Genomic DNA, 15,330 nt, shown 5'->3' with positions numbered 1-15,330 from the left:
CAATGAAAAACAGCCCGTTATTGGTTTCATGATTTTGGATTCTAAATCAGATATGAAATGATGAACGATACATGGATACTACAGAAATACGTAAGTCCTTTATTATTGAAGTGGTCATTACTACCATTGTACCTTTTTCTGATGAATGTTTGTAAAGCTCATCATAGAATTATGTTTAATCTTGCAGCCTACTATGTATACATTCTCCATTACTTAACGTAACATTTTTAGGGATGTTCGATATTGGCTTTTTTACCGATATACCGATATTGTCCAACTCTTAATTTCCGATACCGATATCGATATATGCTGGGTCCCCCCCCCCCCCCAAAAAACACAACATTATGCATACTTTTCACGATAAATAAAATAAGAATTTGTTCTTACTTGCTTGCCTGGGTAAATAAATGTTAAATAAATGTAAAAAAAATTAAAATAAAATAAATAAATATTATTAAAAAAAAATTTAAACTGATACCGATCATTTTCGATATTACATTTTAATGCCAATATCAGCTGATAATATCGGACATCCCTAATTTTTACCATTTTTACTTTATAAGTGTTACCTGTTGGTCTGTGTGTCCCTCTGATATGAAAATAGTAGTTTATTCCCTACTTAATCGGAGGACACTGTCTGTTTTGTTGCTCTCCAGAATGTTTTGTTGCTCTCCAGAATGTTCTGTTACTCTCCATGATGTTTTGTTGCTCTCCAGAATGTTCTGTTGCTCTCCAGAATGTTTTGTTGCTCTCCAGAATGTTTTGTTGCTCTCCAGAATGTTTTGTTGCTCTCCAGAATGTTCTGTTGTTTGTTGCTCTCCAGAATGTTTTGTTGCTCTCCAGAATGTTCTGTTGCTCTCTGTAACCTTTGTTCATTAATCAAATGCGACATGTTTCTTACAATCATCTCAACGGTTGAATTTGCAATGTTTTTCTTTGTAGTTTTTCTTTTATTTACAATGGCTTCACAAATGAGGGCCTGTGACTTTGCAATGACAACGTGACACATGGCGTCAGTACTTCAATTAGTACGTAGTTCCAGCGACCATCGTTAAGAGTACAGTGTGTGCAACAAACTTAACTGGATTTTGTCCTGCAGTACTTTGCTAAGCACAGTATTCAGTGAATACATGAAACACCTCCAGGCCAGATGTAGTCAGTAGGTCTCACTCTTCTCTCTTCCCAGTAGCCTGTAGATAAAACAAGACCAGATGTAGTCAGTAGGTCTCACTCTTCTCTCTTCCCAGTAGCCTGTAGATAAAACAAGACCTACATGACTACGTAGGTCATGTGGCACATAGTATACAGTAGTTAAGATGCTAACAATTCAAATACATTTCATGGCATCAAAATAGAGAGATAATTAACAATAAAAGATAATAAATTAAATATGTGATATACCGCACATACCTTAAATATGTGACATACCGTACATACCTTTACACATTGTGCGCCAAAGACGAGTTTATTCGTTATTGCCCGCCAAACGTTGAGCGCCAACAACGAGTTAACTCGTTTTTATGATCGTTATTTCCTTTATTCGCTATTGGCATTCATAATTCATCCAGGAAGGCTCCGGGAGCCAGCTGGACCCTGTCTGATATTGCAACGCCTCAATACCGCCGCTTGGTGGATTTCAGGCGAGTTGCACTCCACTCTAAACCAGATGTGGCGCTCTGTGCATCGGGGAAAAAGCTCCGGCAGAGCTATCTTGTAACGTGGATCAAGATACACACCTCGAGTGCATGGGATCGCTTTCGAGACGCAAGAATCAATATGCTTTCAGCGTTTATTGCGTCATACAAACGGAAAATGGATCTAGCAGATCGACAACAAATAATTGGAATCTATCGTTAATTCCAGCTCGATTGTCCATTTATTTCATTGTAATCTATCCGATCAACGTATGGTGTCATACTAAAGAAAGCCGTTAGTGACAATCAAGGAATCATAAACGACCCCCCCCCCCCTTTCCTTCACGCATGATGGAGCATAATGTATAGCGATCATGTGAATTTGAATTTTTTAATATAGCGTGTATAGGAACGAAACGCCAATTGATTATGTATAATACGCGTCAGGCCCTATAACGCGCGTTCTAGGAATGACTGCTATACACTCCAAAAACATACTTATATCCACGACAGGACTAACACGACAATGTACAATATAACGTTCCCACATCCGGAACGATAGATACCCGATGTTGAATGGGCCATAGTAATGTCGATATAGCTATAATATTTAAAAAGTTATAGCCCTGCAAAGAAGGTGAGCCACTCCATAGGGTTACAGCACTGGCAGGGAGTGGTATAAGATGGGCATACTGCATGGCGCAGAATGTGTTAAATATGTGATATACCTTACATATCTTAAATATGTGATATACCATACATATCTTAAATATGTGATATACCATACATATCTTAAATGTGATATACCGTACATACCTTAAATATGCGATATACCGTACATACCTTCAACATGTGATATACCGTACATACCTTCAACATGTGATATACCGTACATACCTTAAATATGTGATATACCGTACATACCTTAAATATGTGATATACCGTACATATCTTAAATGTGATATACCATACATATCTTAAATGTGATATACCGTACATATCTTAAATATGTGATATACCGCACATGCCTTAAATATGTGATATACCGTACATATCGTAAATGTGATATACCGTACATGCCTTAAATATGTGATATACAGTACATACAGTACCTTAAATATGTGATATACCGTACATATCTTAAATGTGTGATATACCATACATACCGTAAAGGTCGCATGCATTATAAATGGCCTTTTCCAGTGTTTAGCATTGTTTCCTAGCAATTGGGGATTATATCAATGTGGTCTGTGTCGTTAATTATCATATTGACTTATCAGTCTAGTCTCAAGTTCACGAGATCTTCCCTCACTCAACTAAGCTGTTCTGATTTGACGGTATTGCTGACGTGAATAAGGTACTGATTTGCAGTAACGCCCCCTCTATGGTTGTAGCGCATAGTGTAACCCGACACTTCCTCAAACGGGTTTTGACAGAGAGGCAGAGAACGAGCAAGCGAGAGGGAGAGAGAGAGAGAGAGAGAGAGGGACCACGTGCAGAAGTGTGTGTAAAAATGTGTGTGCGCCATCTCTCTCCCTCGTCGGAGCATTTACACACAAACTTGACTGCGTGTGTGTCTGGGACGCATCTCTCCTCTCTCTCTCTCTCCCTCATCGGAGCATTTACACACAAACTTGACTGCGTGTGTCGGGGACGCATCTCTCCTCTCTCTCTCTCACTCTCTCTCTCTCTCTCGCTTGCTCGTTCTCTCTCTCGCTCTCTCTCGTATGTATCACGCTGTGTGGGTGACGGTCACTCAAAGCGCTTATGGGCGGAGCCCATCCAATAACAGCCTAAAATCCTGAGGCTGAAAAATTATGCTTTTGAGTACTTGATTAGACATATAAAACAATGAATTCTTTTGAAAAAAAACCTTACAGATGTCTTCCATAGACTCACAGGAATTGTGTAAAGTTGCCCAAATAGTGCAAGGAATAGCAATGCATGTCCCCTTTAAATATGTGATATACCTTACATATCTTAAATATGTGATATACCATACATATCTTAAATGTGGTATACCGTACATACCTTAAATATGTGATTTACCGTACATACCTTAAATATGTGATATACCTTACATATCGTAAATATGTGATATACCTTTTCAGCACTGGCACCCATTAGAGCTTCCAGCTCTTGCGTCCAGCCAAGGGCATCAACCAGTGCGCGCACCCCACTGACCACGTCACCTAGCTGTGCCACGTCATTAGGCCTAGGAGCCCCCCAGGCAAACGGCCCGACCAAGTCCCTGTTGATGAGGAGCCGAGGGGCAGATCCGCGCACAGCTCCTGCTAAACTGGCAAAGGGCTCCACCTGCAGTACAAAGGGTGAACCACAGTCATTTAAGGTCAGACCAGGTGTTACAAAAAAAACTTTCTTGTCAAGGCCCCAAATATATAGACAGACACACATTAACCCTTTCACTACCACACTACCAAAGGGTTAACCCTTTCACTGCGACAATACAGAAGGTTACCCCTTTCACTGCCACACAACAAAGAGTTAACCCTTTCACAACCACACTACAGAAGGTAGTGTGGTTCTCTTTGGTTCAAATAACAAACTCAGCAAGACCGACGGCTTCTCAGTTACAGTGGGTGACAATATTGTCACAAGGAAAGATGAAATTACCTACCTGGGTTCCATCCTAGAGGCTAATCTTTCCTGTGACAAAATGGCATCCAATGTAATAAAAAAAAGTCAACCAACGAACTCGATTCTTGTACCGGATCTCCTCTCTGGTAAACAAGAATACCCTGAAGACTCTGGCAGGAGCACTCATTCAAGGGTACTACGACTATGCTTGCACCTCATGGTACCAAAGCACCTCAAAGGCGCTAAAAACTAAATTACAAACATCTCAAAACAAACTTGTCAGACTACTGCTTGACCTTACTCCTAGAACCCACCTCACCCCTGCCCACTTTGACAACCTAGGATGGTTTAGAGTAGACGACAGAGTGCAGCAACTTGCAATGGGCCTGGTCTACAAGATACACTACACGACCAAGGTACCCATGTACATGTCAAAATACTTCCCAAAGGTCAGTGAATACCACGATCACAACACCAGAGGGAGCTCCACAAATCATGTTAAACCCAGATTCGGCTCAAACAAGGGACTAAACACGTTTCGCAATTATGCCACATCAATGTGGAACGCCCTACCCAAAGCTGTAAAGGAATGTGAAGCACTACCCACTTTCAAAACCACTCTCAAAGAACACCTACGGGAGACTGCTATTCGAAACTGGCCCCTGTAAATGTCCTAACCCAACCCCCTCCAATGTACAGTAAATTACCAAGTATGGTTTCGTCAATATTCCAATGTACAGTTTTGCTTGTACAGTTGTACAGTGCTCCCCACCCACCCCTCATATCCCCCCCCCCCCACACCCCACCCACCCAACCACCTCCAATGTACAGCCCCCCACCCCACCTACCCAAATGTACAGTTTTTACGTCAAATGGATATACTCTCTTTTCTGGACTCTTTTTGTATCACAAACAGTACTGTATTTGCAAATCTGGTATGTCATAAATGTATAGATGTAGCAGTACTGTCTATCTGTATGTCGTGTATGTCATATATGTCCTGATTAATTGAAAATGGGGGACCCTGATGTAAACAAGACGAAAGTCTTTCTCTGGTCTGCATCCCCTTAACAATTGTGTGTATTGAGCTGTACTGTATTGTACCCATTCTGCAATCTGTTAATAAAGTTTTCAATCAATCAATCAATCAAAGGTTAACCTTTCACTACCACACTACAGCCGCCTGTAGTGTGGTAGTGAAAGGTTAACCTTCTGTAGTGTGGTAGTGAAAGGGTTAAGCCACGGACCACCATTTGATATTTTGTATTTGTAGATAGAGCCAGGCCACATCGACTGTACTCTGTGAAACCCTCGCTGATGACCCTTTAACATACATCCACAGAGAGAGAAGCCTAGTGTATTGAGTGAGAGACCCGGTTGTCTCAGCTATTGACTATATTCACAGGGCAGCCATTTTGCTCTTATGTCACTGAGCTGATGACATAAAGAGGAAAATGGCCACCACGTGACTATGGTGAATTGGAGACTCTCCAAGTGGATGGGTCCTCTGACCTCTAGAGAGGTTCCCATGATGATCAGAAGGTCTGCCAGGGGAAAGTCTGTGATGTACTTGAAGAAGTGCGGAGGCAGCTCCTCTCCGAAGAAGACAATATCAGGTTTCACTACGCCTGTACAGGTAGAGCACTTAGGGACCGTCCCCTTCATCACGTCAGGCTAGCAAGAGAGATAGATGACAAACAATGCCACGATTACACAATTATTTAAAGGAACACGCCAACTTTTTGGGAAATTAGCGCATTTGCCATCGACCCTGGAGTGAGACAAGCAGATACATACCCTTTTCTTCTCTGCGCGTGCATTAGGCTTAGGGAACAGCCGCACCGTTAGCAGGTGTGCCAGTGTAGCCTAGTTCCCAACAGTCACGAAATACACTCCAAATACAACTCCAAAACGTTCCTGTAAACATGTTGTGACCTGTCACCTGTGTATTTACCACGTGTTTAAAAGAAATAATAATAATAAGAGCGGCTACGTGGTGCAGTGGGCAAGGCGCTCACCACGAATACTGGAGACGCTGGGTTCGCGTGTTCGAGCCCAGCGCTCCACATTGCTTTCAGTTTAGCTGGTCGTCCGTACTAATACACATTGGCAGTATTAGGGGGTGGGAAACTGGTGGGTGGGGATCGGACGTTGTGGACAGCGACTCCTACAGGTCGGTTGGTGCGCCTGCGCAGTAGAATCAGGAAGCGATGGGGGCGGCGCCCCTCCAAAGCGCAGACCCCTGACGCTGAAAGATCGCGCTGTGCAGGTGAAAAGATGCGACTGCTGTTACCTCGAGTATCGGAGGGGACTCGTGCTATGTATGACTTAGTCCACATTGCAGCCGGCTTGTGGGAGGCAAGAAACAGCGTTCAAGACAGGGGAGGGTTGAATTGGATGATACGAAAATTGGGATGGGAGAAAAATAGAAAATGGGAGAAAAAGTGGAAAAATATTAAAAATAAAAATACGTTTGAGGTGATGAAATCACTGCGCCCAGGCAGCAGTGGTTCGGCAAAGAATTGTTCCACGTATATATCTGCTTAGAAAACGAAAATGTCTAATTATTATAAAACATTTTCTCCATGTGGTAAATACACAGGTCAGAAGTTTTGGAGTTGTATTTGGAGTGTATTTCGTGACTGTTGTCTAACTCCAGGGTAGATGGCAATAAGCAAATTTCCCAAAAGGTTGGTGTGTTCCTTTAAGGGTTTCTTAATTTCAAGTTCAACTTTTGTTTTATTTGTCACATATACAGTAAGGTACATTATAGTGAAATGCTTGGTTTTGTATGACCCTCCTGAGATTGTGCTTCATACAGTAAAAAAAAGTTAAATAATAAAGACCAAACACTATACAAAATATACAAAACTGAAATGTACAAAATGCTAAGAAAAAAGGTTGTTTGCCCAAGGTGTAACCAACTCACACGCAGGTCCTCTCCCTTATAGTCCCTTCGGCAAACGGTGCAGGTAGCAGTGGCAAATGTACCATGAGCCTCCACCAACATCTCGGGAGGAATCCCTGCCACTTGAGAGACACACACACACACACACTTAAGTAGAGTCACTGGTGTTGTAGTACTCAAGTCCGAGTCCTGGACTTTCAGGAATCGTGACTCGACTTGGACTTGAGCACTGATGACTCAGACTCGGACTCGAGCATTGACTGCATTCGGACTCTGATCTTTTTTTAATAAGCCCTAATCATTTGACATAAGATATTGATGGCTAGTGCATTTGTTTGGCTATTGTGTCACAAAGTAAATAAACTCCCTTTGAAATGGTGACCGCTGTGTCATTTATGTTTAATGTAGACCTTTTTTTATTTGTACGTCAGCTCTTTGACTGCCAGAGTGGAGTGGACTCAACCTTGATGATTTTACATTTACATTTACATTTAGTCATTTAGCTGACGCTTTTATCCAAAGCGACTTACAAGTTCTGTACGACAAGACAGCAGGAAGGGGACTCGGACTCGGACTAGGCCGGTAATGGGGACTTGACTCGGACTCGACTCAGGCTCTTCTTTGGTGACTCAGACTTGGACTCGAACACTGGGGACTCGAGATTCGACTCAGACTTGAGATTTAGTGGCTCGACTACAACACTGAGAGTCACATAAAGAAAGCTTGTCATAACGTCTTCATTTGATCGTCGTGTTAAAAGAAATGTATACATATAAGCAAGCATCATCATCATCATCACTCAACTTACATCTCTCCAGACCGTCAATATTCTGTGTGTACATCCTGAGAAGTTGCCCCTTGGAGTGAAGCAGTCGCACAAAATAGTGCGTCAAATTTGGCTGGTAGTTCCCAGGGTAGAGCTCTTTGGCCAGGGCGAAGAAGGGCAGAGGGTTGTGGTGGAAAAAGTTGATCTCGAATATGGCTTCTGCGTAAGGCAGGTCATACTGCTGTAGGTTGTCATAGAGACCACTGCCCGGGGACCTGTGGTTGAGGGAAGATGTGTTCATAACATGTGTGTCCTGTTCAAGCTGCTGCGGTCAGGCAAGCGCCTATGCACACACACACGCAGCAAGAACAGAGAGACTAAGGCTCAGCTTCTTCCCCCAGGCCATCAGAACATTGAACACTGATCTCTCCACACACAAGTACACATGAGCACACACATACACACACACAACACACATTCTGCATTCGCTCACACACAAACGGTCACTTTAAACACAATGGAAAGGACACTTTAAAGGAAAGAGGAAAAAGAGGTCACCTTACGGAAAGAACTGTTGTGGTTCTTGTATAGTATAGTTTAGAAATAGCAAGTATAGCATAAGGATATAGAGTAAAAACTGTATATTGTATAGTAGTGTACATAGGACCCAGTGCCTTAATTCGTAGCTAACATTGTATTGCATTTATCTCAGGACTTTAACATGTCTATTTTATCATGTCTATTTTATGTCTATTTTATTATCTTCTACTTATTTGATTTACTATTGTATTATTGCACAATCAAAGCGGGCATGGCCACCCGCATTTCACTGTATGCCCTGGTATGTATGTGACAAATAAACCTCTTGAATCTTACTAAAAAAAAGACATCCACAGAGCTTTTAGAAAAAAATATTGATTGATCTTGCGGGTCCAAAATGGATGTTGTTGTTTACATGTTGCAGGCATGTATCCCCTCCCTACGTCCAATGCCCAAGTGGAATGCACCTGATTGGATGAATGACATGCTGGTGCTCTAGTGTGACATCTAGTGGCTGAATGTTATCTATAGAACCGTTAAGGTAGGTTGTGTCCATTTTTACATCTGTATGTGTTGTTTTTTTTATAAACACTTGGAAGGCCTGGTACGAATGTACTGTACACTTCTACGATAGTACGATAAAGTATGTAATCCTGTTCACCTGAAGTCCGGGATGCCACTAGGGGTGCTGATCCCAGCGCCGGCCATCACCACCACCCTCTTGTAGTGTTTCTCTCTGATGTTCTTAGCAATGTCCTCCAGGGTCTGCTGCTTGGCGCCTGCAGAGAAAAGCCCTCGTATCCCATTCCACCAGGGGGCGCTCGGTCTACAGAGAGACAAAGCAAAGATCAGATTGATTTTGGAGCACCAGTCAGAAGAACACCATCCTGAAGAACGGGTTCACTTGAAAGTTTCAAGTTTTGTTTTATTTGTCACATATAAGGTACATGTACATTATAGTGAAATGCTTGGTTCTGTATGAGTCCCCTGAGATTGTGCTTCATATAGTAAAAAGGTAAAAGAATAAAGACCAAACACTATACAAAATATACAATATACAAAACCGAAATGAGGTAGAAGAGGTAGTTCTAGTAGATAAAATACGGTGTAATGTTCACTTCACTTTGTTTTTTTTAAACCCAGGCCTTTAACATTGTCTGGCATGATGTTGACTAATATAGGCCGTACTTTCACTGATTGCTTTAGTAGAAACGTAACACAGTGCTGCATCCTCTTCACAAGGCTCCAATACAGTCCCATGGGGCAAGTGATTTAAAGGTCCACAATTTTGTTCACTATTTGGGCAATTTTACACAATTCCTGTGAGTCTATGGAACACATCTGTACGTTTTATTTTTTTTTCAATAAAATTCAAAAATAATTGTTTTGTATTTTTTATCAAGTACTTTGGTGCACCACCACTTTCTCCCCTTCCAAAGTACAAGCTGTTTTTGGCTGGGCTCCGCCCCCATACTCGCAATTCACTTTGATTGACAGTCACCCACCTGCACTGGCACATATGCTAGGATGGAGGAACCTTTGGGTCTCTGGGTGTGTGTGCGTGCGTGTACGTGACGTAAGTTTGGGCGAGTATGTGTGTTGGTGAGACGAGAGGAGAGAAGCGCTGCCGTTCGGCGAGTGTGTGTGTGTGTGAGAGAGAGAGAGAGGAGAGAAGCGCTGCCGTTCGGCGAGTGTGTGTGTGTGTGAGAGAGAGAGAGAGGAGAGAAGCGCTGCCGTTCGGCGAGTGTGTGTGTCTGTGTCTGTGTGAGAGAGAGAGGAGAGAAGCACTGCCGGTAAAGCAAGAGTCTCATCTCAGCCGCGGCTGAGTCTCCTGAACAACAGCGTGTAGCCCCAAAAACGGCCACTGCCCTGGCTCATTGCTTGTGGAGCACGATATTAGGAAACGATTAGGAACACTGTCGAACACTTTTGAGGAAATGCTGACAGTGGAACAGCTGAAGGTGGCAACTCAGCTGTCGAAAAACCGCTTCGGCATTATTTCCACTCGCTGTTTGCCCGTTTCGCTCATACTTTCAACGTTATGCTAACTCCTCCGATCACAGTTGATTGTGGGCGGGCGGGCGGTGGCAGATCAGCGCCTATTCACGTCACAGAGCGAGTCAATTCAGAATGGCTTGTTTCAGTGGGGGGGGGGCGTTATTGTCTCAGCTGAACTGCAGAAACGGGACTTGGCACAGATTTCACATTTTGTCAGTGTTGGTACAACCCCACATTGCTTGAAAACAATGCAAAACACTGGAAAATGCCATTTTTTACAATAGGGGACCTTTAAAACGTTCAAAAACCAGGATACGTGTCATTTTTCAAAATAGGCAGCTCACAGTATAATCATGTGTGCAAACCGTACATTATAATGAGTTTCATAGTTCTTGTGCTATACATTGTAAATTATTCAATATTATTATTATTATCATTATAACTTTTGATACGATGTACGGTTTGCAATAATTTCCTAAGTAGAACATGACCTGGTCATGCATCATGGTTTTTGAAGGTTAAAACACTTGCCCCATTGGATTGTTGCTGTTGTGTTTACAGATTTAATATATTCAAAATTACACGGTAAACCAAGGTCCTATCTGAATTTGGTTGTTAAATAACCCAGGGCATCTATTGCAAAGAGTAAGGGGTTCCCCGACATTCCTGGCCAAATTCCCAATCAGGTCTCTGACATCAAGGCCACCTAATCATCCCTCCCCCCTTAATTGGCTGACATCAATCCCTGTCTCACTCCCTTGTGTAGTGTGATGTGTGCCTGGTGCCAGTGTATGGCAGCCATTGAGCCTGCGTAGCCCAAGGTTGGGTGCTACCAGTGGTGGTGAAGGAGGCAATTTCCACCCTACATTGTGGGGAGCGCTTTGAGTGTCTAGAAAAGCGCTATATAAATGCAATGATCATTCATTCATTCATTCATTCATTCATTCATAAAGCGGCCAGTGTAATTATGGCCTATACTAGACTAGTACATACCTACTGTATACTAGACTAGTACAGTAGTACATACCTATACTAGACTAGTACATACCTACTGTATATTAGACAAGACTAGTACATACTTATACTAGACTATTACATACCTACTGTATATTAGACTAGTACATACCTATCTGTATGTCATGTCATATATGTTATGATGAATTGAAAATGGGGGACCCTGATGTAAACAAGACGAAAGTCTTTCTCTGGTCTGCATCCCCTTAACAATTGTGTGTATTGAGCTGTACTGTATTGTACCCATTCTGCAATCTGTTAAATAAAATGTTCAATCAATCAATCAATCTATACTAGACTAGTAGACATCATGCCAGACATAGTTAATTAGGGCCTGGGTTTAAAAAATAATAATAATAATTAAGTGAACCCATTCAAAAGCATTACATAGTACAATTAATAATAGTTATTTTCTTCTTAGATCATCCTGAGACATATACATGTATGTGTGTGTTTCACAAGGAGAATCAGAGGACACTTTGACCAGGTACAGTACATGGATGGAAATGGCTCAGTGTTTAAACCTGTGACATTCATGTCATGAAACAGTGTCTCTAACCACCATGGTACAGCAGTCTTTAGATATGAAAGTATCAACTGTACATTTGGCTCAGCTTCTTCCCCCAGGCCATCATAGTCTTGAACACTGAACTCTCCACACACAAGCACACATGAGCACACACACAACACACACACCGTATACGCTCACACACTAGCAGTCACTTTAGCATGATGAACACACACACACACATGCAGCACACACGCTCACACTCAACGGTCACTTTACACAATGAAAGGTCACTTTAAAAACAAGAACGGGAGTGGTTCTTGTATAGTAAACAGATGGATATAGCAAGCTAGCATAAGGACACATTGTATAGTATAGCATTGTATAGTAGTGTACATAAGACCCAGAGCCTCATCCATAGCTAACAGTGTATTGCACTATCGCAGGACCTTAGCATGTCTTACCATGCTTTTTGTAAACTTTATGTTATGTCTTATTCTTATTACTTGTATTATTGCACAAATGTCTTATTCTCATCCTGTGTGCTTGTATGGAGTGACAAATAAAACTCTTGACTTGACTTGACTATTTATGTTGTCAAGATGGCCAGAAAGTGTCCCACAGACACAGGTCGTTTTTTGTTCCGAGCCTGATCACCTCACACAATCCACCTGATCAAGCAGTAGAACTTTTAGGAGATTTGTTATATCCAATTCTCAACAAATGCATGTTTTTTTTAAATGATTTAATTTGACAACCCTAAACAGACCACAATTATAGGAGGTACAGTTGACGAAGGTTCCTGAATATCTTCCTGTCTGATAACTGGGTGGGTGTGTAGGTGTGACAGTGTCAGCAGGTAGACTACCTGAAAGGAACTTGTTTGGACCCAGCTGCTATATCTTGAGCTGGACACAGTCTCCCCTGACCATAGCATACGGATCTTTGCTGTTGGTCTAGGAAAAGAAAGGGGGGACATAATATAAGATAAGATATTCCTTTATTGATCCCCTTGGGGAAATGCAGACATCATAGCAGCATGGGGGAAGGGGGGGGGGGGTACAGGTAGTAAAAACAACACAAGCAGTGTAAACAAATAGGTAAATATAATTTACTATCTAACTAACTGAAATATTCACAGTATTCACAGTGTCACATAAGGTGCAGTATGCATAAGGTAGTGTTATAATTTACTATCTAACTAACTGAAATATACATTATTCACAGTATCACATAGTCAAAATATAATTTTGTTTCCCCAACAGCGGTGCCTCTTGCAGCAAGTTGCCTCTCTCAAGCAAGTTAGCTAAATTAACGATTTACTTATATTAAAAGTTAATTCCATAGTCGTTACTGACCTTTTAAAATGATACGCCTGAATGTTCTTGAATTTAGATTACGATATAATAAACAAAGCTTCAATCGGCAACTGAGAGGCAACACTGGTGACGAGGTCATGACAGAATTCATAGTTGCTGCAATACGAAACAACACGGTTACATTATAATAAATATTCTAGTGCAACATTTGGCACACAGGTGGAGACTGGAGAAGAGGTCTAAATACAAATAGTTCACATTTACAGAATGTAAACAGCCTCAGCACACTGACTCGCCTACTAGTTTGACCTTAGCCATACTACATACCATAATGTCTGACATAAATACAACAGTTCATAATTATAACTAATTATATTGTAGATTTTTATTTTCGGTTATAAGCCATTCATTATTATGTTAATACGTTATATCTTGAATTTAATGTATCGCTGAGATAGTGTAGCTAATTGAATAAAAATAAACATTTATCGAATAGTCTTTTCCGACATTACGGTAATACGGTAACGCCCCGAGTAGGGTCCAGCTGCGGCGCCGGAGAATCCTCTCACTGGGCAAGCCTGTGGCAGCTCGGAGGTGCGCTGTTTTAGTGAGCGTGTGTTGTTTGGAATGAATGAATGAATGAATGATTGATTGATTGATTGATTGATTGATTGATTGATTGATTGATTGATTGATTGATTGATTGATTGATTCGACATCAATTAGCTTGTTTTTTAGCTTGTCGATGACTTTGTCCTGAGCTGTGCACCTGGCCTCCAGCTCTACCATCCTACCCGACCACATATTCAGGCCGTCTTCTACGGAGGCCAGGCGTTGGGTATGGTCTGCGAACGCCAGTTGGAAGCCGTCGAGTCTAGACTCGAGCGAGGCAGTAAACGTTCTGAACTCCGTGGTGAAAGCCTGTTTGAGTTCCTCCATTAGTTCAGCCATGGTAGCTCCATCCACAGGGCCGGCCCCGATTCTCAAGACTCGCGCAGCCATCATGCTCGTTATTCTTTTTTTCTTTTGGGTTGAATAATACAGGCAGAGATATGGATGTTGTATGTTAGTGGTTCAATTATCTTGAAATTAAAAAAAATAGGCTTTTTAAAGTAAAATAAAAGTTCGGGAGTGGCAGCGTGGCTCAGAGACGTCTACCCCATTCTCGACCCGGAACCGGAACCTCCAATCACTGTTGAGAAGGAACAAGATAAGACACGAGACATCATGTCCATATCCCCCACACCAGAACGGAGTGGCAGAAAGGGAATGGCGCACTCTTTTCGAAATGGCTAGGTGTAAGCTAGTAGACAGTAACTTACCTAAGAGTCTATGGCATTATGCGGTGCAAGAAGCCGCTTACACCAGAAACAGGTGCTTTATTAAGCACACGGGCACCACTCCGTATACAGCACTAACAGGAAAGTCGTGTAATCTAGCTAGAATGCACCAATTTGGATCAGTGTGTCATGCTTACCTGCAGGACAGAGGAAAGCTCGAGTCCAGATGTGAAAAAGGACTCTTTGTAGGGCACGACAAAGGGAGCCCCGCTTTCCTAGTTTATCATCCCGGTAAAGGGAGAGTGCAGAAACACAGGCTAGTCAAGTTTGTCACAAAGACAACATGTGAGAGCGAGACACAGACAGAGGAGCCAGAGCTGGACTCCAGAGTAAGGTGTGAAGAAACAGAGACACCTCAGCCCAGTGTACTTAGCACGGTCGTGCAGACAGACAGCCAGCAACCGCCAGAGGGCGATGACGAGGAGCACCCGAGGGTGACGTCACGTGCCCCAAGCAGTGGGGGGTATCCCTCAAGGGAACACAAACCCCCAAAGTATCTGACAGACTATGCCCGGAGAGAAAGTGACGAGGATGACAGTACACTTACCACCATTGATTACTGCTACAGAGTAGTCAGTGGGGTACCTCCGACCTTTAAAGAGGCCATAGTGTCCCCTGAATCAAGTAAATAGGAGAGAGCAATGGATGAGGAGATGAGGTCCCTAGAGGACAACCACACCTTCACTCTAACCAAGTTACCAGAGG

The 15,330-nt window shown here is 42.3% G+C and overlaps 1 protein-coding gene across 2 annotated transcripts; it reads right to left on the bottom strand.

Moving 5' to 3' along the window:
* Positions 1-375: 375 nt before the first annotated feature.
* Positions 376-13,546, bottom strand: sirt3 (sirtuin 3). 2 transcript variants are annotated; one of them, XM_084337623.1, is made up of 8 exons: positions 13,325-13,546; positions 12,835-12,922; positions 9,108-9,272; positions 7,949-8,181; positions 7,162-7,262; positions 5,745-5,906; positions 3,738-3,950; positions 376-1,190 (listed from the first exon to the last, which is right to left on the bottom strand). In XM_084337623.1, exons 1-8 carry the CDS (start codon positions 13,434-13,436, stop codon positions 1,167-1,169), a joined length of 1,098 nt encoding a protein of 365 aa, XP_084193749.1. In that variant the 5' UTR covers positions 13,437-13,546; the 3' UTR covers positions 376-1,166. The 2 variants fall into 2 exon arrangements, with proteins under 2 accessions (XP_084193749.1, XP_084193750.1); XM_084337624.1 differs by having other exon boundaries at positions 1,183-1,251.
* Between the last annotated feature and the right edge of the window lie 1,784 nt (positions 13,547-15,330).

This window comes from Notolepis coatsorum (assembly GCF_963971535.1).
Source record: "Notolepis coatsorum genome assembly, chromosome: 20".
NCBI classification, from domain to species: domain Eukaryota; kingdom Metazoa; phylum Chordata; class Actinopteri; order Aulopiformes; family Paralepididae; genus Notolepis; species Notolepis coatsorum.
This window is presented reverse-complemented; position numbering and strand designations above follow the sequence as displayed.

What these genes read in the sequence shown, in the direction of transcription:
- sirt3 (XM_084337623.1), bottom strand. Translation starts at nt 13,436, where the DNA reads ATGAATTCTGTCATGACCTCGTCACCAGTGTTGCCTCTCAGTTGCCGA. An exon ending in CAGGCGTATCATTTTAAAAG is followed by an intron (nt 12,923 to 13,324) that starts GTCAGTAACGAC and finishes TTCTTTTCCTAG; the next exon opens with ACCAACAGCAAAGATCCGTA. An exon ending in TCCAAACAAGTTCCTTTCAG is followed by an intron (nt 9,273 to 12,834) that starts GTAGTCTACCTG and finishes GTCTCTCTGTAG; the next exon opens with ACCGAGCGCCCCCTGGTGGA.